Source organism: Aethalodelphis obliquidens, unplaced genomic scaffold (genome assembly GCF_003676395.1).
Source record: "Aethalodelphis obliquidens isolate GAN/ISIS:26980383/991018 unplaced genomic scaffold, ASM367639v1 scaffold99, whole genome shotgun sequence".
Taxonomy (NCBI): Eukaryota; Metazoa; Chordata; class Mammalia; order Artiodactyla; family Delphinidae; genus Aethalodelphis; species Aethalodelphis obliquidens.
This window is the reverse complement of record NW_020838043.1, coordinates 3,552,784-3,579,401: the sequence shown is the minus strand read 5'-3', so window position 1 is coordinate 3,579,401 and position 26,618 is coordinate 3,552,784. Positions and strand designations below refer to the sequence as shown.

Genomic DNA, 26,618 nt, shown 5'->3' with positions numbered 1-26,618 from the left:
AGCTCAGCTGGTTACTCAGTGCAGCTCGGTTAGCAGATCACATCTGAAAGGCTTTTCCTCAGCCTTTCCCGATCACCCCCAGTCCTCCATAACACTCTTTATAATGCAAATGTGCACTATGTGTGTAATTTATCCATTCAATATCCATCCCCTTCTCCCCCAGACCCTAACTCCATGACAGCCATCATGTCCCTGTCACCTACAACTCCAGTGTCTGCTTTACAGGTGTTCAATATGTATTGTTAAATGAATGAGTGTTCATAAATGTTTGCAATTGCCTGACATAAGCAAGCCCTTCTGTAGCTTCTATGCCCTGTAGCAAATACCAAAAGGTGAAACGTGGATTTTCTTAAAACAGCTAGAGAGAATTGTTCGACATGTAATCCCTGATGTCTGGCATCTATACTGCTCTTTTTGTAAGGAGTAGAGGGAAGAGTCCAAGGAACCCCTGTTCAGGCACCACCAGGTTAAACAATTATCAGCTCATGGGCCATCTTGTTTCCGCCAGTGTGGCCACCACTGTCACTGGTTTATTTTAAAGCTACTCCCAAGCATCATATCATCTCGACTGTAAAAACTTGAGTGTGTATCTGTGACTCTTTATAAAATTACTTTAATAACATTTGCATGCCTAAGCAATTCTTTAATATCATTACATCCAGTCAGTGTTGAAATTGTCCAAGCTGTCTGATAATAAACTGTTTTTTTCCAGTTGCTTTTTCTGGAATGCATCCGGGATCCACAGGTTGCATTTGGCTGATAAGTCTCTAAGTCTCGTAACATGTGACAATTCCTGCATCCACTTATTTTTTCTTTTATCTTGCCATTTAAAGACACTAGGCCATCTCTTCTGTAATACTTCTTGCCTTTTTTGATTTTACAGATTCCATCCTGGAAGCTGGTAGGAAGCCTGAAGCCTTGATGGGATTCCAGTGTGATAGGAGGCAAGAACATGCCTCAGGTGAGGAGGTACCTGAGCGTCTCTTGGGGCAGGAGCGTGGGCTGCTGGTTGACCAGATGTTCTCAATTTGATCCTACTTTATAAAGTTCCCCAATGGCTAGATCCATCATCTCCTTGAGGGTTGGAAGATGGGGATACTAAAACTCTAGGATTCCTTGTTAATTAGTGAAAACTTTTCTATAAAGAACTTTCCGGGGGTGGGGGTGGGGGTGGGGAAGGATGGGGAGAAGGGATAGTCAGGGAGTTTGGGATTGACATGCACACACTGCTGTATTTAAAATGGATAACCAGTGGACCTACTATATAGCACAGGGGACTCTGCTCAATGTTATGTGGCAGCCTGGATGGGAGGGGAGTTTGGGGGAGAATGGATACATGCATATGTATGGCCGAGTCCCTTTGCTGTGCATCTGAAACTATCACAACATTGTTAATCGGCTATACTCCAATATAAACTAAAAAGTTAAAAAAAAAACTTTCCCCTATCAGCTATTGGTTTACCTTGAAATTCAGTCTGTATAGGAGAGGGAGGATAAATCCTCAATTCTTTCCCTTTACCAGTTTTCAGAGTAATTACTATTGGGTGGCTCTTTGCTTCTAGGTCTTTCCAGTGGAGAGAGTTAGGATGTATATTTTTTAAGGGGAAAATAGTCATGAGTTTATACTGTTATTTCCAATTCAAAATCAGTACCACTAAGCTTCTTTTGCTTTCATTTTATTTTTGTGTCTCTTTTGTCTCATGTTGAAAATCTTCGTTCCTAATGACGTCAACATAATTATATATTCATTTTATCGGGGTGTGTGTGTGTGTGTGTGTGTGGTCTCCAATAACAATGACACTGATAACTGAAAACAATTTAAGCCTTTTTTGGGCAGTTCTTTTTTGCTGGCTTTATTACTGTGTTGTTCAGGTCATTCCCTGGGGGGTTAGGTCCACAACTTCGTATATGGTTAAATTCATTTGTTGCATTTTGTCTCCATTTGTATTCCATTTTGTGTTATGGTTATGGAAAACATTTCTGTGGCTCGGAAGTCAGAAGAGCCCCTAGCCATAATCCTTCCAACAGGGAATTCCCTGGTGGTCTAGAGGTTAGGACTCTGCGCTTTCACTGCTGAGGGCCTGGATTCGATCCCTGTTCAGGGAACTAAGATTCCACAAGCCACGCAGCACGGCCAAAAAAATAAAAAAATAATCCTTCCCACAGCATGGAGCCTAGCACATCAAAAACACTCAAATATTCATTGACTTTTATGACCTGTATATATGATTTTTCTAAGTCATCCACTGGGGCGATGGCTCCCACCAAGAAAGCCCAAGGCATGGTAAGGACCATGGTTTGCTCTAAAGTTCAGCTTGATTGAGAGTTTTTAGGGTGCTTTGTAAAGGAAAGGTCAAAAGGCATATTTCAAGATCCCTAATCTAAATCCTCCGGCTTCACCCAGAGAAGCCGGTCATAAACTGGCCAGGCCGGAGTGCTGGAGAGAGAAGAGTCCCTCATCTCGTTTTACCCAAGCTCTGAAACCCTCCTCTCTTCTTTTCCTTCTTTTTTTTTTTTACATTATTATAGAGACTGTCAAAGTTTATTTTCCTTTAAGAAATGAAATGGATCTTTTTTTATTGAGGTATAATTGACATACTATATTAGTTATAGGTGTACAACATAATGATTCAATATTTGTAGATATTGTGAAATTATCACAATAAGTCTAGTTAACATCCATGACTATACATAATTACACATTTTTTGTCGTGATAACAACTTTTTAAGAGATCTGTTCTCTTAGCAACTTTCACATATGCTCTATATTACATCCCCATGACATTTATTTTATAATGAGGAAAAAATTAATCAATAGTCAACCTAAGAAAGAAATGGAAAATTTCATTTGAGCCAACCTGAGGATTATAATCTGGGAGACAGCCTCTCAGAGAGCTCAGAACTGTTCTGAAGAGGTTAGGGGGCAGGGAGGCCAGTATGTCTGTGATTTTAGAGAAGGGGTACGTGCAGTCAAACACACATCTTGGTAGAAGGTTACTGATGTTCATGAGGGAAGAGAGGTCTTAGTTAATGGTTTTAGTGCTTTTCCAAGTATGGGAAGATGCAAGAAACTGGGTTCATAAAATTTTCTCCTGAAAATATCTAACTACCTGAGGGCCAGTTCTGCCAGTTTTCCCAGAGCACAAAAATGCCTCATCTTGTTCTTCACCATGAATTCCTTTTAGGATATATTTTAGGTCAGTGACTGCAGCGGCTCACAACTTGATTCTTGTAGAACTGGATGGTGGGCAACATTCTTTATTTTACAAACCCTTCCCTTTCGGTCTTAATTTAGACCAAGGTTTGGGAGGCATTTCATGACCAATTTGGCCCACAACACTAGGAATGCTCATTCCCAGGTAAGGCCAGGATTTCATTGATAGGACTCTCCATGTGCTGTTAGTGGATTAGGCCCTGTTGACAGTAGCCCAAAGCCTCTGGACCGCCTGTCTTACTGGTCTGTTATGGTTCAGGAAACGGTTCCCTCTTGTTGCTTCTTCCCATAGCTAGAGTTACGCTATTACCATCACTGATCTTAAGAGAACTATATATCAATATTTGGTGAATCATTTCAAGTCACTTAGTCATTGTTATTTTTATCACAGGCTCAGTCACACATCTGGTAATGCAAGAAACAATCATTTTGTAAAATAGGCAGGATATAAACAATATAGCTAGTGACATTAATAAGGTTATATGTAAGTATTTAAGCTAAGAACTTCCATTAGCTGTGGCCCCGTATCTCCCCAGGTCATGTGACCTGGTCTGTTCTGTACCCGTCGCTATCTTTAAGGGAAATGATACATTGGCATTGTACATAAAATTCACCAAAGATGTATGCACATCCAAGGTGAGTGGTGGGTCATCGTGATCCCTTACAGGATTGAGAAAGGAATGTTATCTTCAAAGGGGTTACGTGGCTGGCGCTAGAAAAAGAACAATTCATGTTTATGGTTGAGCAGGTATTTCTGCCATTAGGGAGTTCAGGTTAATGCATAAATGCAGATGCACAATGCACACGAGAGGGGAGGCAGGAGGCCCAAACGGGCAGAGTAAAAACAGTTTGTTTAAATTTTTCTTGTCTTGCCTTAAAATATGAATTTTATTTCATCAAATCCTAGCTCACAGCAGGTAGGGAAGACTTACAACTGTCACATGATCTCTAAAAGAAAAGTTAGCGGCAGAACCATTTATAGAAACCAGGTGTTCTGTCTTTCGGCCTCCCCCAGGGATATTAATCTTCACCATCTTGTGTATTGAGCAAAGGCTTCAAAGTTGCGGCACCGGCAGGGCTGGACGCTCAGTAGGATTGGCCTTGCACGATCGTGCGTGGCTCAGCTGGGGTGCAAAATCCAAGCACGTCCTTTTCCCGCGGGGCCTGGAGGTGTGGCCTCACTTTCCCACGCAGGCACCCTCAGGTCTCCGGCGCCTCACCTGCCGGCTGCTTGCTGACGGAAAGATCCCTCAGCCTCGCCCTCTGGCTCTGACACCCAATGGGCGGCCGCGGGCCTCAGGTGGGCGGGGCACGCCCTGGGAGCCGTTCTGGTTGGCCCGCGGCCCGGCGAGGCGCGTGACGTTTCCGTCGCGTCGTGCTGGCGTGAAGTGGTAGCGTCCGCTCCGAGAACCTGAAGGAGACTTGGAGGCACCTGGGCCGCGCTGCTTGGGCCGTTGGGAGTCGCCGCTGCCGCCACTGCCCGCACTCCATGAGGAAGATGCTCGCCGCCGTCTCCCGCGTGTTGTTGGGCGTCGCCCGGAAGCCGGTGAGGTGGCGTGAGCGACCCGGGGTGGGGCGCGAGTGGGCCCGAGGCCGGAGGACGCCAGAGGGCAGGACGAGCGGGCTGAGTGGGCCGGGCGGGCCGGGCCTTGTGGAGCCGCGGGCCTTTGTCCTGCGTCCACGTCGTGCGCTCCGCTCCTGGCCGCGAGGGGAGCGGTGGCTCGGCCCTCGGGCGCCGACTGAGGGAGGGGGAGCTTTACAAGGTCCGTGTGGAGGTCAGGCGCGGCTCCCGGTGCCGGCCTGGTCGGTGCGCTCTGGAAGGGCCCGTTCGTTTACCTCAGACAGAGAAGGGGGCTTTGGGATTCCTCGAGTCTCGAGTTGACCGCCTCTTCCCAGCCCACTCATTTTAAATCTTCCTCTTGACCGGGAACCCGGAGACAGAGTGGCTCCATTCACACTTCAGTTTCACCAGTTACTAGCCCTGTGACCTTGAGTAAGAGGTTTTTGTTTTTTCTTCAAAATCCCCGTGCTCAGTTTCCTCATCTCTAACATGGAGATGAGAGTACTTACCCGTGGGGTGGTTTTTTTTTTTTTTTTTTTTTAAATGAGGATGAGAGACGGTGAGGCTTAAACGAGTGACAAATATGTAAACCTTTCCCGGTAGCGCCTGGTACATAGTAGGTGCTACCTGTGTTGAACATTGTTATTATCATTTAGGATCTCTGTTGCCTTATTGATTCTCTGTATGGAAGTTCTGTCCATTGATGTGAGTGGGGTGTTAAAGGCTCCTACCAGTACTGTATTCCGGTCAATTTCTCCTTTTATGTCTGTTAGTATTTGTTTTATGTATTTGGGTGCTCCTATATTAGGTTCATATATGTTGACGGGTGTAAAATCATTATATAGTGTTCTTTATCTTTCTTTATGCTATTTGTTTTAAAGTCTATTTTGTCTGATATGAGTATTGCAACCCCCGCTTTCTTGTCATTTCCGTTTGCATTCCCTCACTTTCAATCTTTGTGTGTCCTTTGTCCTAAAGTGGGTGTCTTGTAGGCAGCATATTTTAGGCTCTTGGTTTTTTTTTAATCCAGTCTGCCACTCTGTGTCTTTTGATTGGAGCATTACTGACATTTAAGATAATTATTGATACGTATGTATTCATTGCCATTTTAAACCTTGTTTTCCAGTTTATTCTATGTTTCCTCTTTGTTCCTTTCTTTTTGTGGTTTGAGGATTTCCTTTTATTTTATGCTTGTGTTTTCTTTCTGGTTTTTGTGAATCTGTTGTATGTTTTTGACTTGCAGTTGCCCTGTTTTTCAAGTATGTGAACCCCTTCCTGTATCTGTTTGCTTTAGACTGGTAGTCATATCGGCTCAAATGCATTCTAAAAAAACGTACATTTTGTCACTCTCCTTCCCCACATCTTATGATTTTGATGTCTTTTTTTTTTTTTTTTGCGGTACGCGGGCCTCTCACTGCTGTGGCCTCTCCCGTTGCGGAGCACAGGCTCCGGACGCGCAGGCTCAGCGGCCATGGCTCACGGGCCCAGCCGCTCCGCGGCATGTGGGATCTTCCCGGACCGGGGCACGAACCCGCGTCCCCTGCATCGGCAGGCGGACTCTCAACCACTGCGCCACCAGGGAAGCCCTTGATGTCCTTTTGATTACATCTTCATGTTTATCCTTCTGCTGTTCCTTGTGTTTATCATCACTTTCACAAATAGGTTTTTTTGTTTTTGTTTTGATCTGTATAGTGGCTAATTTAAGTGATTTACTTTCCAGTTGTGACTTCCTCCTTCCTATATCTTCTTTTCTATATAGAGAAGAACTTGGAGTATTTCTTTTAGGGTAGGTTTAGTATTGCTGAATTCTTTTAGTTTTTGCGTGTCTGAGAAATTCTTTATTTCTTCTCCTATTCTAAATGATCATCTTGCTGGGTAGCGTATTCTAGGTTGCAGATGTTTCCCTTTCAAGGCTTGAATATATTTTGCCACTCCCTTCTGGCCTGCAGCATTTCTGTAGAGAAATCAGCCGATAGCCTTATGGGCATTCCCTTGTAACTAACACGTTGTTTTTCACTTGCTGCCTTTAAAATCCTCTCTTTAACTTTTGCCATTTTATTATAATGAAATGTCTTGGTGTAGGTCTGTTTGGTTCATCTTGTTGGGACCCTCTGTGCTTCCTGTATCTGGATATCTGCTTCCTTCTTTAGGCTTGGGAAGTTTTCAGTCATAATTTCTTCAAGTACATTTTCAGTCCCCTTTTCTCTTTCTTCTCCTTCTGGAATCCCTATTATGCGTAGATTGGCACACTTTATATTATCCCATAGGTCTCTTATATTGCTTTCATTTTTTTTCACTTGCCTTTCTGTCTGCTGTTTTGATTGGGTAATTTCCACTGTTCTACTTTCGAGGTCACTTATTCTTTCTTCTGCATTATTCATTCTGCTATTCATTGCCTTTAGCTCAGCTTTCGTCTCAGCAAATGAAGTTTCTAATTTTTCTTGGCTCCTCTTTCTAGTTTCTAGTTTCTTTTTACAGTACTCTGCATTTCTGTCGATAGCCTTTCTTAAGTCCTTCAGTATTTTCATTATCTCCTTTTTGAACTTGGTATCTACTAGACTGAAACCCTAGTTTCATTGTTTGTTCCTTCAGGGGAATTTTCTTGGTCTTTTAACTGAGAGTAGTTCCTCTGCTTCTTCATTTTGCTTATATTTTTTTTACTCTCTGAATTTAGGAGAAACAGTTATCTACTGTAGTCTTGGAGGGCTACTTAAATGCAGGTGCCTCCCTGCGTAGTTTGTGTGGGTTGAATATTTTTTTGGCATGAGGGCTGTTTTTGGTTTGGATTCTTGCCGTCTCTTTCCTCTGCGTGTGCTGGTCGTTATCCCCTTGATAGGGGATGTGCAGGTGCGTGGCCCGCGTGTGCTCCCGGGGAGGGTGGGGGCAGTGGTGGGTGCCCAGTCACGGGACCCTTGGCAGCTGCAGTGGTCTGCATCCGCCTCTGGAGTCGGAGATGGCAGTGGCGGCTCGAGTCCGCCCCCCGGAGCTCGTGTAGGTGGTGCCCTGCTGCCTGAGAGTGCGCGCACGGAGAAAGAAGCTCCTATGGCGGTCCCACCTCTCTCTTCGTGCACCCCCCAACAATGGCCCCTTGCCTTTCTGAAGGGCCCAAGCTTCTTCCCGTATTCCCTCAGTTATAGTGCACCACACTCCAGCCCCCGCAGGCTGTCGTCTCCACGTAGCCAACTCCAGTCCTCTCCCTGGGTCTGACCTCCGAAGCCCAAACCTCAGCACCCAGCCCTTGCCCAGCCCAGTGGAGGAGCTTCTCAAGCTGGGGAGTGCAAGGTCGTGGTACCAACCGTCTGTGTAGGTCTCTCTCCGCTTTGCTTTCCGCAGACCAGTTGCTGCACGCTCCTCCGAGGTTCCGAAGCTCCACCTCTGTCCTGGGTGATATCTCCACCAGTGAGGGGACTTCTCAGGGTGTGGAAACGTTTTCTTTTTCACAGCTCCCTCCCAGGGGCGCAGGTCCCGTCCTGATTGCCTTCTCTCTTTTTTTTTCTTTTTTCTTTTGTCCTGCCCAGTTATGTGGAGATTTTCTTGCCCTCTTGGGTGTCTGAGGTCTTCTGGCAGAGCTCAGTAGATGTTCTGTGAGAACCCTTCCACACGTAGATGTATTTTTGGTGTATTGATACTTGTGGGAGAAGGTGAGCTCCACGTCCTACTCCTCCACCATCTTGATCCAAATCTCCCTCACACTTCTTTTTTGTTTTGTTTTGTTTTATTTTTATTTATTATATTTGTTTATTACTTTTGGCTGCGTTGGGTCTTCGTTGCTGCGTGTGGGCTTTCTCCAGTTGCAGCGAGCAGGGGCTACTCTTCGTTGTGGTGCGCGGGCTTCTCACTGCGGTGGCTTCTCTTGTTGCGGAGCACGGGCTCTAGGCGCACGGGCTTCAGTAGTTGTGGCACACGGGCTCAGTAGTTGTGGCTCGTGGGCTCTAGAGCACAGGCTCAGTAGTTGTGGCGCACGGGCTTAGTTTCTCGTGGCATGTGGGATCTTCCCGGGCCAGGGCTCGAACCCGTGTCCCCTGCACTGGCAGGCAGATTCCTAACCACTGTGCCACCGGGGAAGCCCCGAAGCTCAGGTTCTTGATGTCTCATCGCAGAAAGAAGTCAGTGAGAGACAAAGTGATAGGTAAGAAGTGGATTTATTTAGAGAGAAACAGACTCCACAGAGTGTGGGCCATCTCAGAAGGTGAGAAAGGCCCCCCCCCCCAACTTCTGATACGACTTTTAGCTTAACTTTCGCTTAATGTGGCTCCTTTCACCTATTGTATCAGTGAATCTTACTATTTTTGAGATTCATAGTAATGAAATGGGAGAAAGTATCTAAGTAGCTTTCTGACAGTCAAAATCTTTGACCTTACCTTCTTGCTCTTTATTATGTAGAACTGTCATTGTTTCTTGTTAGGAATTTAGGATGGAGAAAGAGAATTTTTCCTTTTCTTGGTTACTGTTGCTTGACTGGTTTGGTCGTTAGTTTTCAGTCTCCAAAATGCAGTTTCTGTAGTTGTATCTGGAGATTTATTTTTCAAGACAAGATATATATATTTCTAGCCCCCCAAAACCATTTAACTGTCAAAAATAACATATCCATTTCATGATTGCCGAACATAACGTTTTGTTTGTCACCTCATACTTCTCAACTTTTCTTCTTCCCAAATTTCTCAATTTTTTTCACTTATTCTTAGATGTATTGGACTCTCTCAATCTCTAACTTAACTGAAGCATTTGTCTCTAGCAGTTCAACTTTTTTTCTCCAGCAATGTCATGGTTTTTGTTGGCTTTATTGGATAATGGTATATTGATGGGTGAAGAGATCACTAGATAATAGCTTTCTGCCTGTTGGCTTGTCCACTTAGCAGATCAACCTTACCCCTTCTCACCAAGATCAAGACCATTGCTACAGGTTGGATGGTAAGGTAACACACTGTATGAACATATCAAAAGTACTTTTTGTGGGGTCTGAAGAATGCTCTTCAAGTCTGCATGAGAAGAAGTCATATTGGTTTACGTATGCGTGACGTGGCAGAATGTGGCTAAAGTAGTACAGTCCTCCTAACTGATTAAATGTTTGTGGTCTAACCTGGACCTTAGCCATCACACAAAGTACTATTGCTGTGAGCAGAGTGAAAAGGAAACATTTCTGGCAGCTTTTTACCCGCGCCCCTTCCCCCCACCAAACAGTGACAGCCACCTGAACATCAACAAGGGAGCACTGGGGATTTCCATGGCGGTTCAATGGTTAAGATTCTGCGTTTCCAATGCAGGGGGCGCAGGTTTGATCCCTGGTTGGGGAACTAAGATCCCACATGCTGTGCGGCGTGGCCAAAAAAAAAAAAAAGGGAGCACTGGGATTCTTCGGCGGCCGTGCGGGTTTGAGGAGGCAGCTCGTGGGGGTGAGGTGCTTAAGGTGAGGTGACACAGACCTTGGAGCCAGATTTGCTGGGTTTGTACCCCAGCCCCAACAGTTAAGTGCTCTATGGTTTGGGCAACTCAGGTAGCATGAATCTCATCAGCACCGAGAGAAAAGCTTCACTGAAAACTCATTGCAGGTCCCACCCCCTCAACTCAGATGGCAACAGTGCAGTCAGAGGCCTGCCCCTCTAAGCCTCAGAATAGGAATTCTGTAGCAATAGGAATTGAGGTTAAAACACAGATGCCACCAATCTGCATACCAAATGGCATGAGTCAATGACACCAGCTCCGAGATCTGTTTTGAGCCCAAGCAATGGTCCAAGTTGCACATAGGTCACCTTGCTTGATCTAACGACAGATCAACCTCAGAGGCATTTTTGTCAGAATTTCACCCACTGAAAAAACAGCTGGCTAATCTGGTTTTTTCCCAGTAATAAATGAGAAGCTTTTATTTTATTTTTTAAAAATTTTGAATTTTATTTATTTTTTTATACAGCAGGTTCTTAATTAGTCATCAGTTTTATACACATCAGTGTATACCTGTGAATCCCAATCACCCAATTCATCACACCACCATCCCCACCCCACCACGGCTTTCCCCCCTTGGTGTCCATACGTTTGTTCTCTACATCTGTGTCTCAACTTGTGCCCTGCAAACCGGTTCATCTGTACCATTTTTCTAGGTTCCACATACATGTGTTAATATACAATACTTGTTTTTCTCTTTCTGACTTACTTCACTCTGTATGACAGTCTCTAGATCCATCCACGTCTCAACAAATGACCCAATTTCATTCCTTTTTATGGCTGAGTAATACTCCGTTGTATATATGTATCACAACTTCTTTATCCATTCGTCTGTTGATGGGCATTTAGGTTGCTTCCATGACCTGGCTATTGTAAATAGTGCTGCAATGAACACTGGGGTGCATGTGTGTTTCAGAATTATGGTTTCCTCTGGGTATATGCCCAGTACTGGGATTGCTGGATCATATGGTAATTCTATTTTGAGTTTTTTTTTTTTTTGCGGTACGCGGGCCTCTCACTGTTGTGGCCTCTCCCGTTGCGGAGCACAGGCTCCGGACGCGCAGGCTCAGCGGCCATGGCTCACGGGCCCAGCCGCTCCGCGGCATGTGGGATCTTCCCAGACCAGGGCACGAACCTGCATCGGCAGGCAGACTCTCAACCACTGCACCACCAGGGAAGCCCTATTTTTAGTTTTTTAAGGATCCTGCATACTGTTCTCCATAGTGGCTGTATCAATTTACATTCCCACCAACAGTGCAAGAGAGTTCCCTTTTCTCCACACCCTCTCCAGCATTTGTTGTTTGTAGATTTTCTGATGATGCCCATTCTAACTGGTGTGAGGTGATACCTCATTGTAGTTCTGATTTGCCTTTCTCTAATAATTAGTGAGGTTGAGCAGCTTTTCATGTGCTTCTTGGCCATGTGTATGTCTTCTTTGGAGAAATGTCTATTTAGGTTTTCTGTCCATTTTTGGGTTGGGTTGTTTGTTTCTTTAATGTTGAGCTGCATGAGCTTTTTATATATTTTGGAGATTAATCCTTTGTTGATTCATTTGCAAATATTTTCTCCCATTCTGCGGGTTGTCTTTTCATCTTGTTTGTGGTTTCCTTTGCTGTGCAAAAGCTTTGAAGTTTCATTAGGTCCCATTTGTTTATTTTTGTTTTTATTTCCATTACTCTAGGAGGTGGATCAAAAACGATCTTGCTGTGATTTATGTCAGAGAGTGTTCTTCCTATGTTTTCCTCTAAGAGTTTTATAGTGTCCAGTCTTACATTTAGGTCTCTAATCCATTTTGAGTTTTTTTTTGTGTATGGTGTTAGGGAGTGTTCTGATTTCATTCTTTTACATGTAGCAGTCCAGTTTTCCCAGCACCACTTATCGAAGAGACTATCTTTTCTCCATTGTATATCCTTGCCTCCTTTGTTGTAGATTAATTGACCATAGGTGTGTGGGTTTATCTCTGGGCTTTCTATCTTGTTCCATTGATCTCTGTTTCTGTTTTTGTGCCAGTACCATATTGTCTTGATTACTGTAGCTTTGTAGTATAGTCTGAAGTCAGGGAGTCTGATTCCGCCAGCTCCGTTTTTTTCCCTCAAGACTGCTTTGGCTATTTGGGGTCTTTAGTGTCTCCATACAAATTTTAAGTTTTTTGTTCTAGCTCTTAAAAAATGCCATTGGTAATTTGATAGGGATTGCATTGAATCTGTAGATTGCTTTGGGTAGTATAGTCATTTTCACAATATTGATTCTTCCAATCCAAGAACATGGTATATCTCTCCATCTGTTGGTGTCATTTTTAATTTCTTTCATCAGTGTCTTATAATTTTCTGCATACAGGTCTTTTGTCTGCCTAGGTAGGTTTATTCTTAGGTATTTTCGTCCTTTTGTTGCAATGGTAAATGGGAGTGTTCCCTTAATTTCTCTTTCATATTTTTCATCATTAGTGTATAGGAATGCAAGAGATTGCTGTGCATTAATTTTGTATCCTGCTACTTTACCAGATTCATTGATTAGCTCTAGTAGTTTTCTGGTAGCATCTTTAGGATTCTCTATGTATAGTATCATGTCATCTGCAGACAGTGGCAGTTTTACTTCTTCTTTTCCAATTTGTATTTGTTTTCTTTCTTTTTCTTTTCTGATTGCTGTGGCTAGGACTTCCAAAACTATGTTGAATAATGGTGGTGAGAGTGGACATCCTTGTCTTGTTCCTGATCTTAGAGGAAATGCTTTCAGTTTTTCCCCACTGAGAATGATGTTTGCTGTGCGTTTGTCATATATGGCCTTTATTATGTTGAGGTAGGTTCCCTCTATGCCTACTTTCTGGAGAGTTTTTTTTTTTTTTTTTTTTGTTGCTGTGTATGATCCTTTTAATGTGTTGTTGGATCCTATTTGCTAGTATTTTGTTGAGGATCTTTGCATCTATATGCATCAGTGATATTGGTCAGTAATTTTCTTTTTTTGTAGTATCCCTGTCTGGTTTTGGTATCAGGGTGATGGTGGCCTCATAGAATGAGTTTGGGAGTGTTCCTTCCTCGGCAATGTTTTCGAAGAGTTTGAGAAGGATGGGTGTTAGCTCTTCTCTGAATGTTTGATAGAATTCACCTGTAAAGCCATCTGGTCCTGGACTTTTGTTTGTTGGAAGATTTTTAATCACAGTTTCAATTTCATTACTTGTGATTGGTCTGTTCATATTTTCTATTCCTTCCTGGTTCAGTCTTGGAAGGTTATACCTTTCTAAGAATTTGTCCATTTCTTCCAGGTTGTCCATTTTATTGGCATAGAGTTGCTTGTAGTAGTCTCTTAGGATGCTTTGTATTTCTGCAGTGTCTGTTGTAACTTCTCGTTTTTCATTTCTAATTTTATTGATTTGAGTCCTCTCCCTCTTTTTCTTGATGAGTCTGGCTAATGGTTTATCAGTGTTGTTTATCTTCTCAAAGAACCAGCTTTTAGTTTTATTGATCTTTGCAATTGTTTTCTTTGTTTCTATTTTATTTATTTCTGCTCTGATCTTTATGATTTCTTTCCTTCTGCTAACTTTGGGTTTTGTTTGTTCCTCTTTCTCTAGTTCCTATAGGTGTACGGTTAGATTGTTTATTTGAGATTTTTTCTTGTTTCTTGAGGTAGGCTTGTATAGCTATAAACTTCCCTTTTAGAAATGCTTTTGCTGCATCCCATAGGTTTTGGATCACCGTGTTTTTCATTGTCATTTGTCTCTAGGTATTTTTTGATTTCCTGTTTGATTTCTTCAGTGATCTCTTGGTTTTTTGGTAACGTCTTGTTTAGCCTCCATGTGTTTGTGTTTCTTACGTTTTTTTCCCTGGAATTCATTTCTAGTCTCATAGTGTTGTGGTCAGAAAAGATGCTTGATATGATTTCAGTTTTCTTAAATCTGCTGAGGCTGGACTTGTGACCCAAGATGTGATCTGTCCTGGAGAATGTTCCGTGCGCACTTGAGAAGAAAGTGTAATCTGCTATTTTTGGATGGAATGTCCTATAAATATCAATTAAATCTATCTGGTGTATTGTGTCATTTAAAGCTTCTGTTTCCTTATTTATTTTCATTTTGGATGATCTGTCCATTGGTGTGAGGTGTTAAAGTCCCCCACTGTTGTGTTCCTGTCGATTTCCTCTTTTATAGCTGTTAGCAGTTGCCTTATGTATTGAGGTGCTCCTGTGTTGGGTGCATGTATATTTATAATTGTTATATATTTTTCTTGGATTGATCCCTTGATCATTATGTAGTGTCCTTCCTTGTCTCTTGTAATATTATTTTAAAGTCTATTTTGTCTGATATGAGAATTGCTACTCCAGCTTTCTTTTGGTTTCCATTTGCATGGAATATCTTTTTCCATCCTGTCACTTTCAGTCTGTATGTGTCCCTAGGTGTGAAGTGAGTCTCTTGTAGCCAGCACATATATGGGTCTTGTTTTTGTATCCATTCAGCAAGCCTGTGTCTCTTGGTGGGAGCATTTAATCCATTCACGTTTAAGGTAATTATCCATATGTATGTTCCTATGACCATTTTCTTAATTGTTTTGGGTTTGTTTTTGTAGGTCCTTTTCTTCCCGTGTGTTTCCCACTTAGAGAAGTTCCTTTAGCATGTGTTGTAGAGCTTGTTTGGTGGTGCTGAATTCTCTTAGCTTTTGCTTGTCTGTAAAGCTTTTGATTTCTCCACCGAATCTGAATGAGATCCGTGCTGGGTAGAGTAATCTTGGTTGTAGGTTCTTCCCTTTCATCACTTTAAATATGTCATTGCACTCCTTCTGGCTTGTAGAGCTTCTGCTGAGAAATCAGCTGTTAACCTTATGGGAGTTCCCTTGTATGTTATTTGTTGTTTTTCCCTTGCTGCTTTCAGTAATTTTTCTTTGTCTTTAATTTTTGCCAATTTGATTACTATGTGTCTCGGCGTGTTTCTCCTTGGGTTTATCCTGTATGGGACTGTCTGCGATTCCTGGACTTGGGTGGCTATTTCCTTTCCCATGTTAGGGAAGTTTTCAACTATAATCTCTTCAAATATTTTCTCTGGTTCTTTCTCTCTCTTCTCCTTCTGGGACCCTTATAATGTGAATGTTGTCATGTTTCATGTTGTCCCAGAGGTCTCTTAGGCTGTCTTCATTTCTTTTCGTTCTTTTTTCTTTAGTCTGTTCCGCAGCCGTGAATTCCACCATTCTGTCTTCCAGGTCACTTATCCGTTCTTCTGCCTCAGTTATTCTGCTATTGATTCTTTCTAGTGTTGTCTTCATTTCAGTTATTGTATTGTTTATCTCTGTTTGTTTGTTCTGTAATACTTCTAGGTCTTTGTTAAACATTTCTTGCATCTTCTCTATGTTCGCCTGCATTCTTTTCCCGAGGTCCTGGATCATCTTCACTATCATTATTCTGAATTCTTTTTCTGGAAGGTTGCCTATCTCCACTTCATTTAGTTGTTTTTCTGGGGTTTTATGTTGTTTCTTCATCTGGTATATAGCCCTCTGCCTTTTCATCTTGTCTGTCTTTCTGTGGATGTGGTTTTTGTTCCACAGGCTGCAGGATTGTAGTTGTTCTTGCTTCTGCTGTCTGCCCTCTTGAGAAGCATTTATTATTTCAAAAAAAAAAAAAAAAAAGGAAGGGAGTTGTAGAGAACATCTTCCTTCTGGTGCTCTTCGAATCATAAAACATCCCTCAAATCTTTTGTTTTTTTAAGTCAGGGAATGCTAAGTATCTTTTCTTTTGTCTTGTACATTTCTCACTAAGGTGTCTATCTCATGCTTTATGTAGTTTAAAATATTTTTCTTATAGTACCGTTTCATAGAGAAGTGATTTGCCTGAAATAGGAGTTGAATCCTAGTTTTATTTGAAGAACTATTCTGAAAGTAAAGCATTAGCTTGCTCAACGTATGTGGTTATGACTAAGAATAGCATAAACATACCCCCCAGATTATCTGGTCTCTTCGATTTGGCCATTAACTTCATTACATTTTCACTGTAATTTCTTTGAAAACAAAGTGACTATATAGACGGGTTTCTGCATTTTGCCTTTAGATGGGGGTACCATCATGTTTCTTTGGCCAAAGCATGGATTCCTTTTGGAGGACAAGATCCCAACACAGTGAACAGAATGGAAGATAAGCCCATGAATGTGTTAGGGCTCTTAGAGTTCTAGGACTGCATCCTGATAACTGATTAATAAGAATAATAACTCAAAAATAACCGACAATAAAAAGCACTGATATACTTGTATATTTTGATCTTTCAAGGCAAGCAGAGTGCTGGTGGCATCCCGTAATTTTGCAAATGATGCTACATTTGAAATTAAGGTAAGAGGTGTTTTGCTTCGTGTTAAATTTTTTTCCACAGGTACACTTTGATATATAGTTTTACCTCTGCAGTACAGCATTTTGATATTCATGTTTTTCACCATTTTATTCCAAATGTTCTAGAATCGAAGATTCAGAGAAGTTAGCAAAAATTAGAATTTACTCCTTTTGTGTAGCAGGTTTTTGGTAGTTTGGAGCAGGAGAGCAAGCTAAAAAGATTGAAGACCTACTCTAAGACTTGAAATGTGGTTTGGTAACATGTTTGAATAAGAAGATTCTTAGAATGCTTGTTTGAAAGTTTGTCTTTCAACCTGTAACTCAGTTGACTTCTAGGGGTTTTCAGTGAAAGTCATCTTAGAAAGACTTCCTTTCTCCAAAACCCCATCTCATTGCACAGTCAGTTTTATGAAGGAATCAGAAGCAATATGCAGCACTTCTGATGTGCTCGCCTGCTGGTTTTCAAGTTCAGTATTTGCTGGTTTTCGATTTAAATATTTCGAGTTAGATCTTAGAGTGGGTTGGCAGTGTTTACATTGTAGTGACTGAGAGATAACTGTCTGATTCCATTTCAGAAATGTGATCTTCACCGGCTGGAAGAGGGCCCTCCTGTCACTACGGTGCTCACCAGGGAGGATGGGCTCAAATACTACAGGATGATGCAGACTGTTCGTCGAATGGAGTTAAAAGCAGATCAGCTATATAAACAGAAAATTATTCGTGGTTTCTGTCACTTGTGTGATGGTCAGGTGGGTGGTAGTTTTGTAGTAAAACTGTGTTACTTAGGAATTGAAGTATGGTGTGTGTTTATCGGCTTTTACCCTGCTTTATCTGTCTGAAGGATTTGAGGCTGGTATTTTAGAATAAACATGAGAATGCTGAGACCTGCTAGGAAGCTTATGCTAAAGAATTGACTCATGTATCATATTGCTGACTTCCTGTGCCTTTATAGCATTATGATCACCTGTACTGAGTATACTTTTGGGGGAAGGGTTTTTGTTTTGTTTTTTGTTTTGTAGGTTTAGGCCAAGGTTTGTGAAATCAAATGCCTACCAGGGACCAGTTAGGTAGAATACATGAGTGAAGGCTGCCAGCTGTATGAAGTATCGAGAAAGGTGACAGGGACTAGTGGTGAAGTGGAACAGACGGGGCCCACCCGCAGGGGTAGTCATAACTGGCTGGTAGTCCAGCCAGTTGGTGCCATGTGGAAATACGGGGCTAATGCTTCCTGTTGCTGATGTCTTCGAGAGAAGACAGACGTCTCTATTTTCATGTGAAATTCCCCAATATTTTAATGTTCACATTTGATTCAGGATTTTTTCACATCACCATACAGGCTTAAAAGAAACGTATCTGTGCATTGCCAGTTTATGGCTCTGGCTTGGGCCTTACCCTCTACTCTGTTTCTGGTGTAAAGTAGAGGTACTTGCTGTTATTAATGAAGAGTTCTACTGGGCCAAATATTTCATAATAGTGTAGGAAACCTTTTAACTAGAAATGGTGTACTGTACTGACTCATTGCCACTTCTTCCTTGAATGCAGGAAGCTTGTTGTGTGGGCCTGGAGGCCGGCATAAACCCCACAGACCATCTGATCACAGCATATCGGGCTCACGGCTTTACGTTTACTCGTGGGCTTTCTGTCCGAGCAATTCTCGCAGAGCTTACAGGTTTGCTATTAATTTACAAAAAGGGGAAATTAAGTTTTCAGATCTCCTATTAAGATGCTAGCCGTTTATAAGTTAACTGTGCTTTTGAGTAAACTGACCATTTTTTGAGGTTGTCTGGCCTCTCAGGTAAAGGTCAGCTCTATAAAATCAGAATAGTGTTTATCACTCAAGCATGCCAATGGAAGTCTAGCAAAGAAAGTAAATTGAGTATAAGTATTTCATTGGGTAGAAATTCATTGCGTAGAATCTTCTCAACAGTCCCTTTGTCCCCCTTGACTCTTATGCGAGTGTAGGAGAAATCAGATGTTTGTAACTGGCCAAAAAAAAAAAAAAAAGTCTAGGGTACCACACTAACATCTGAAGAAAACTCAGTGATTAGAGAGCTGAAAAAGTTGGAAAGGTCAAGGACATGGGACTGGTCTGACCTTCATTATAAAAGGGCCAGGAGACAAGGAGGACTTGTCTAGGTATTTGCATAGAGGGACAGGTGCTTATGTAGTTGAATCGGTTTCTGAGTTCTAATGGTTGAGCCTCTACGTAAATACTCAGGGTGTGTTTTTGTTTGTTTTATATATTTGGTTTTGATGTGTCATGTTTGTGTGGTGCCACTTCTAGGACGAAGAGGAGGTTGTGCTAAAGGAAAAGGAGGATCGATGCATATGTACGCCAAGAACTTCTACGGGGGCAATGGCATCGTGGGAGCTCAGGTAGTTGAGGACTAGCATTGTATGATTTTCTGGATTTGGCCCTGGCCCACATCTGTGCAATATTCTGTACCCCAGACAACTTCCCTCTGAAGTACTTCAGTACTTGGGGGCACGGTGTGCTTTAAATGACCTCTTGCGTCATACCCTATCATTTAATAAATAGATTTGTACAGTGATTTAAAATGTTTCCTTTTAGGTACTTGTTATGTTTTATAAGTAAGCAAGAGCCTCTAGCAGTAGAACTATACCTTTGCCGTTTAATTGATATTTAATTGCTTTGTCACATCCTCTTGACCACACCTCTCTCCCTGCTGTAGACAGTGCTGGCACTGGTACCAGACCAGGAGAAGCAGGTGGTCAGGATCTTAAGGGCCTAGTTTGAATCTAAAGCCAGCTTCTGTGGTTATGCCGTCCTCCTTGTTCTCATCAGTTAGTAAATAATGGACAAGGAACAGCAGAAGATCGTATCTAGATTGTTCGGTTTACTTTCTAATACATTAAGGTTCTAGCATCTGGGTTTTTTGGTTTGTTTTTGGTATTTTTTTTAATCCTTGGTTTCTTTTTCTTTTTTTGGCTTTTCAGGATTAGCAGTTGAATCTCTGAATGCATAAATGTTATTGCTAAATGGTTGACATAGAATACGATAGTAGTTATTCGTGTTACTTTGCTAGTTTGTTTATAATACTGGGGGTAGGGTAAGCAGAGACAGGGTTGGGGTAGGGACAGTGTCATTTCTATCTCACATTCTGGTCAGGAGTTAACATTCAGAGCATTAACTTCTTCCCTCACGGATTTCTGTGGTTCCTTTCTTGGTTGTCCTTAATATTAGGTGCCCCTGGGAGCTGGGATTGCTCTGGCCTGTAAGTATAACGGAAAAGATGAAATCTGTTTGACTTTGTATGGTGATGGCGCTGCTAATCAGGTGAGTATGTGTCTCTTAACATTGCAATAATGATTACAGTGTTATGTCCAAAGTGTTGAATATTCATAGTTCAGTTTGTGGTGAAGTAGTATATTGCTTACTAGTTGAAATGGCCATTTGTCTGGCAAGCTAAAATTTGGTTTTGTGGCCACATTAGAGATTTACATCCTGGCATTGTTTCACAAGCGCTTTATGTAGGTGTACTCCTAAGAGTACGCTCACCTTTGCTCTACCTCAGTGCTCCACAGACTCTGTGGGGAAGGACTGATTTACATTTTAATCCTTGGCAAACCAGTTCTTAAACCAGTACCGTAATGTACAGACTCATTCCCCTGAATGCCAAGGCGCTGTCAGACTCCTCTCGCTCTTCTGTCGTGGTCTGAGTAATCACCGGTCCGTGGCTGACACCCTGCCAGGCCCTGCTCTGGATGCCGATTCTCAGACACCGGTTCACTCTGGTCATCCAGAGGGTCTCATAGAATTTATAATGAAGCACACAACTAGGCAGCCGTAGTACATTCTTACATGTCCATCTTTTCCCGTTGTATTCTCCGCTGCTGCCTTGGCCCTACAGAAGCAAGTAGTAGTACTTGGTTTGTCACTTCCTTAGCGGCAAAAGAGGTGATGGGTTTGCTGCGCTGTGCCCCGCTCCCCGCCAAGCGCACACACTCCTTTGCTTCAGAAGCTTAGTTGTGGGTGAGGCGTTTCATCCTATGGAAGCTTTCTCTGCTGGGTAGAGCAGCAGCTGTTGTGGATGATGAAGTCTAGAGAAAAACAGCAAAATGAAACCACTTGAACTTTTATACATACTTCCAGGGTCAGATATTCGAAGCTTACAATATGGCGGCTTTGTGGAAATTGCCTTGTATTTTCATCTGTGAGAATAACCGCTATGGGATGGGAACATCTGTGGAGAGAGCAGCAGCCAGCACTGATTACTACAAGAGAGGCGACTTCATTCCTGGGCTGAGGGTAAGGACACCTGTTGTAGAGCTGGAGCTACACCCTCAGGGCCTGCGGGGCCCAGGCACTCTGTCAAGTGCCCTTGAAGATCTCAGAGAGATCAAAGAGTTCTGTTTTCTTAGTGGATGAACAGGTCATGTAAGATGAAAATGGTTTTAGGCAGTTGGATTTATGCTCTGCCCCTTTCCTTTTTATTTTTAAAATGTTATTGAAGTATAGTTGATTTACAATGTTGTGTTTATTTAATCTTTCCCATTTATTAATAGGTAGATGGAATGGATATCCTGTGTGTCCGGGAGGCCACAAGGTTTGCAGCTGCCTATTGTAGAGCTGGAAAGGTAAGATTTTTCTTGTAGGCCTCTAGGCTAGAGATTTCTAATGACATTTATCTGTCCTAAAGTTAAAAGAATGCCCCCTGTGTCTATTGTAGCAATGTAGGAGTAGCTGCTAATTGAGGTGTAAAAGATAGAAGCTGGGTCCAGTTAAGCGAATCGGGTCCCTTCATATAAATAACATGGTCTTGATAGCTCACGTCTTGGGAAACATTCCATGTTTGCCCCATTTGGGGTAAATCTTTCCTTGCAGTGCTCCCTCAGCATTCTGCCTCTGTCTTCATTGTGACAATCTGTTTTGCCTTTTGGTTTGGTTAATTATGTGCTTCTAACTCTTCCACCCCCCGCCCCCCGCCGTCAATCATAAGCCCCTTGAGTGAACAGACTGGGGACTCCTGCAGTGCCCTGCACAGAACTTTGCTTATGTAAAATAGGCATCCAGTATAAGTTTGTCTTTTGTAAATCAAATAATACGTTTAAATTATGTAGTCTTAGTCTTGCTGTTTCAGTCCTAAGAACCTTGACCCTTCCAGTTATAGCAGTGGAGGGAGAAGGGAACAGTGAGATTGGCCTAAAAAGAGGCTTACATGCCATCTGAGCTGGTGGAAAGATGTTCTTCTCCCTAAATCAGTGTTTCACAGCCCAGAAAGCAGGCCCCTGAGGTTTACCCTTCAGTGACTTCCCTCACGTACGTGTTTGGGCAGTAGTGCAAATAAGATTGGGCTGGCAGTGATGAAAATGGAAGAGAGGGTGAAGAGGGGAGGGAGCTGTAGAACGGTTGAACAAGAAAAAAATGAGATGACTGAGATGGCAGGTTGGTGGCAGTGGGCTCACTGGTCTGTATCAGGACTCTGAGACTAGGGGTCCACGCCCTGGGTGGTGGGTATCATCATCCCCCCCTCTCCCAGTTCCTGAAAGAATATGTGGCATCCAACAGTATGTGGAAACAGGATCAGTAGTTTGTAGTGTGTTGACTTTCTCAGCCTGACCAGAGCCTGATCTTGGAATTAGGGGAGGGTCTGGAAAAACCCCTTTATCACCATCCCCTTAGCCTAACCAGCCGTGCTTCCAAATGGCTACGGGATGATTAACAATCAATAGGTGACAGTTATTGAGAGATGATAGGTCAGGCAATGTGCTAAGCACTTAGGTATTACCTTTTTTAATCGGCGCACCTCTGAGCTGGGTTAATTGTTTTGTAGATGAAGAAACTGAGGTATGTAGCTACTATAGAGTACAGCCAGAACTGGAACCCAAGCACTTGGATTCCATCTCCCGCCCTCTTTTAACTACTACACCAAACTGCCCAAGGAGCCTAGATCCACCCCATCCCCTCTGTTCAAAGTTGTTTTCTAAAAGGGGGCTGGTGTAGCATGAGCAAGCTACCTCGTGGTAGCCGGGCTCTCCCAGTCGCAGGATCAGCACCTGCCAACTTTGTTACACAGTAGCTAGATCTCTGTGAAGCAGGATTGGTTGCTGTCCCCTAGGAAACACTGCATGAAGTGGGTGTGACGTAGAAAGTCACCTATCCAGCCTCTCTTCATGTGTGCTGGGAAGTGGAGAAGGACGAGAGGACTAGAGGTTTGCTTTTCATCTTACGTTGTTAAGGTTTATGTTAGTGTTTTTCTCTAGCCTTGATCAGAATGCTTATAGATGATTTCCCCTGTGACTGGGGGGAGGGGGGTGGGCAGAAAGACTAGCATATTAACCGTGAAGATAAATGCCATCCCCGCTTTCTGATAGGCTTTTCTTAATTAAATCTATGCTGTGCTTAAAGAATTATATATCAAATGCAATTCTGGTGAAATAGAACCCATTGACATTACATAAAGAATTGTCTGCCTTTTTGATTCAAAATATGCTGCGAGGGGGGGGGGTGGCTTTTATTAATAAGTTCCTGTTAAAAATAAGGAGGATGGGGCTTCCCTGGTGGCACAGTGGTTGAGAGTCCACCTGCCGGTGCAGGGGACGCAGGTTCGTGCCCCGGTCCGGGAGGATCCCACATGCCGCGGAGCAGCTGGGCCTGTGAGCCATGGCCGCTGAGCCTGCACGTCCGGAGCCTGTGCTCTGCAACGGGATAAGGCCACAGCAGTGAGAGGCCCGAGTACCGCAAAAAAAAAAAAATAAGGAGAATGAAACATGCAATAAATAGGTAATAGAAATGAGAAGAGATAATCAGTCAACTAAGAAGAAATTCTTAACTCAGATCTGATGAAGGTATTTGATCCTGAAAGGACGTACATTTGAGGCTGTGGCCATTGCTTCACCTTACCTCCACTGGGTTCTGTTTTAGGGGCCCATACTGATGGAGCTGCAGACTTACCGTTACCATGGGCACAGCATGAGTGATCCTGGAGTCAGGTATGGTCATGGGAAAACTGAGTGTGGTGTCCGAAGTGGATGGGCTTTGAATGGTGCTACTTAGATGAAAAAGCAAAGCATTTCAGTGTGTGTTTGCTTTTGAAGCCAGACACCAGTTGGCTTCATGCATTGATTTAGTAGTTAGTCTGAGCCTGAAAGCCGTGCCTTCCAATAGATTGGTTCCAATATAGAAAGCATTCTGAAAATTCCTCTAGTGTGTACATGCTAGTTAGCATGAGCACCAATAAGAAAACAGTTGCAGAGAGGAATTGTTGCATAAAACAGGACTGATGGTAGAGTAGGATACTTGGGGGCATTTACCTTTTGTAGGCATTACCCCAGATTCTCATGGCATATTCCTCTTCTGGCTGGAATGGAGCAAGACCAAGTAGCACGTGGGATATTCCATATGTTGAAATAAATCAGTCAAAAAAAAAGGAGTTTTGTCACCTGGCAACTCTGGCATGTAATGCTGCAGTCCCGGAGTGTGGCATAATTAAGAGTAGATTTAGTCAAAGTAAGCCGTAATAAGTCTTTGAGTATAGAATGAAGGCCTAAGGGAAAATGTTATGAAGAGCAGCTTACATGGAAGAAAGCACTTGGTGTAATTCTGTTCTTAAAAAAATGGTAGAGCCTTTCTTTGCTTTTAGTGTTATTTCAAGTGCTGTAGGACAAGGGTCAGTTGTACAATCAAGAATCGGAAAACCTCCTCTCCAAGTTCTTGCCAGCCACACTGCTCTGTGGTCTTAAGGGAGAAAAGGCAAGGCACATTTTTTTTGTGCTTAGCCTTCTGCTGCCTCAAAGGTTATAGCTATCACCACAGAAAACCATCTCCCCTGCCTCCACCACTACCTTCACGCCCGACCTCTAGATCAAGTAGCAAATAGAAACTTGGCGCCTGTTGTCAGAATGCCAGAGAAGCCAGGTGAATTGCCATTGTAGAGTTTTCTATAAAGACAGAGCAGCTCTTCCTTACAGAATATTAGGATGAGTTCTTGTATTTTGAAAGTATATAATTCTGCCCTTCTTACGGTGACGTGAGTACTGATGTGCTCCTTCGTCTCAGAAACAGACTGCTGTGTTTCCCAGACTGTCTCTGCTGTGCCGGCACTGTTCTTATCTACTTGTAACTCTGTTTCCCTCCCTCTAGTTACCGTACACGAGAAGAAATTCAGGAAGTTAGAAGTAAGAGTGACCCTATCATGCTTCTCAAGGATAGGATGGTGAACAGCAATCTGGCCAGTGTTGAAGAACTAAAGGTACAGTGACTCTTGATGGTTTAAAAGTAAGTCTGCCTTTGAAGGTTGGCTCTCCTTTTTGAGCAGTTTTTCTCTACACAAGAAGCTGCCACTCGGTAAACTAGGTAAGTAAGTGGGAAAGTACATACTGTATTCGGTTGGCCAAAAATTTTCCGAGCCATGTTGTGGGAAAACCCCGATGTTGTGGGAAAACCCCGATGTAGAACTTTTTGGCCAACGCAGTATTTTTCACAGGACATTAACCTCCTCCACCATCAGTTCTGCTTTCCTAAAAATATACTGTAGATTTTTAATTCATAAATGTTCCCTCGCCAGGGTATGTGTCTTAATGTTGGTATCTGTCCTCCAGAATCCCCCTTTGTGGATCGTTGTGTCATGGTTAAACTAACATTTTCAATAATAATAGGTATACTGCCAGTACTAGTAGAGAGTTAACAACTAGCAAGAGGTTCCCAGTAGAACAAGTTGGTACCTAAGCTGCTGTCTATTCAAAACATCTCTTGAACTGTAATCTGATTGATTTTTAGGAAATTGATGTTGACGTGAGAAAAGAAATTGAGGATGCTGCCCAGTTTGCTACAGCTGACCCTGAACCACCTTTGGAAGAACTCGGCTATCACATCTACTGCAGCGATCCGCCTTTTGAAGTCCGGGGTGCAAACCAGTGGATCAAGTTTAAGTCCATCAGTTAATGCAAGATGGTACACCTTCAGTTGGGTATTCAGCAGCAACTGTAAGGAATGCTTTGGGTTCTCAACTTTGTTAAGGAGGGAAAAACCCATAGAAAGAAAGTGTAGATTTAGATAGATAGATAGATAGTGTAATTGCATGTGGTTTGTACAGTGTTGCATTAAAAGATACAACGTCTTTTAATGTTATATCTTAAGGATAGTATGGATCTTATTATAAAGGTTATTTTAGTTATATAGGTCTAAAATAGGTAATAAGAGTTTGCTTAACCCTCCTTCAAATTACTTCTTTAAAATAGTTCTATTTGGTTTAGTTGTATACTCGTTTAACAAATACTTTTTTAGTTACTAAAAGGAGAAACAATTCCTTATATGCCTGTCCAACTCTGCCACCTTTTTGTGGGGTGATCATTGTCCTGTCCCTCCCAGTGCCCAGCAGCTTACCTGGTGTACCCTAACGTGCACACACGCCCCCATTTGTGTGCATGTCGGTGCTGAAGCCTGTTCACACTGAACCATCATTTCTCCTTAATAAAACACAGTATTTATTATAACCAGGCAGGGGTGGAAGGACAATTCGATTTTTAAATAAGACTACTTCATTTTAAAGGCCAAATAAGTTAGTTTTCTCCATTTATACATTAAGTATAAATATGAAGCTATTTTCTTAATAGTTTTCTATTTACAGTCATATCAAACATTAAATACAAGGCATATTCTTATCAATTTTAAGTGCAATTCCAGTTAATAGTAATGTATGGAATGTGTGATCTAAAACAGTGATTCCCAGCCTTTTTGTTATTTTAAACACCTGTTGTTTCACCTTTCCAGCAGATATTGTTCCATTGAAGTAAATTAAAATTCATTTTTAAGGATTCCCTAATACTCTGGGATGTCAAGACCAGGTTTTACAATCACTGTTTTCACAATACATACAAGTTCTACTCACCTTGAAAACATGTTGATAAATAAAAGGTTAAAATTTTTTCCATCATTCTTTAAAACTTCAAGTTCTTAAATTGTTCATTGAACAAGCGGTGTTTTCCTTGCGTAAGTGCAGCAGAATTCGTGTGTATGTTGTCCGCTCTTTGCTCCCTGTGTCCCCTGGCTTAGCTGATTGATTAAGCCTCATCTTGGGTTGCCGGGGCCCCCCGAGCCTGTCTTCTGTACTGGGAGACTGCAGTCCAGAGCCTGCAGAGGAGACCACCA

At 42.5% G+C, this 26,618-nt stretch overlaps 2 protein-coding genes across 3 annotated transcripts in view; one reads left to right on the top strand and one right to left on the bottom strand.

Moving 5' to 3' along the window:
• The first annotated feature begins 936 nt into the window (after window positions 1-936).
• PDHA1 (pyruvate dehydrogenase E1 subunit alpha 1) lies at window positions 937-26,400 on the top strand. 2 transcript variants are annotated; one of them, XM_027096175.1, is made up of 11 exons: window positions 937-961; window positions 16,451-16,510; window positions 17,083-17,256; window positions 18,050-18,176; window positions 18,792-18,883; window positions 19,713-19,805; window positions 20,622-20,777; window positions 21,035-21,106; window positions 23,394-23,461; window positions 24,612-24,720; window positions 25,248-26,400. In XM_027096175.1, the coding sequence occupies exons 1-11, from the start codon at window positions 953-955 to the stop codon at window positions 25,410-25,412; spliced, it is 1,125 nt and encodes a 374-aa protein (XP_026951976.1). In that variant the 5' UTR covers window positions 937-952; the 3' UTR covers window positions 25,413-26,400. The 2 variants fall into 2 exon arrangements, with proteins under 2 accessions (XP_026951976.1, XP_026951975.1); XM_027096174.1 differs by lacking the exon at window positions 937-961 and adding an exon at window positions 4,597-4,760.
• The window catches only part of MAP3K15 (mitogen-activated protein kinase kinase kinase 15), a 47,409-nt gene continuing 46,924 nt past the window's right edge, over window positions 26,134-26,618 (bottom strand). Inside the window, 1 exon segment of the mRNA XM_027096181.1 lies at window positions 26,134-26,618. Coding sequence (XP_026951982.1) covers window positions 26,531-26,618 — 88 coding nt within the window. The 3' untranslated portion in view covers window positions 26,134-26,530.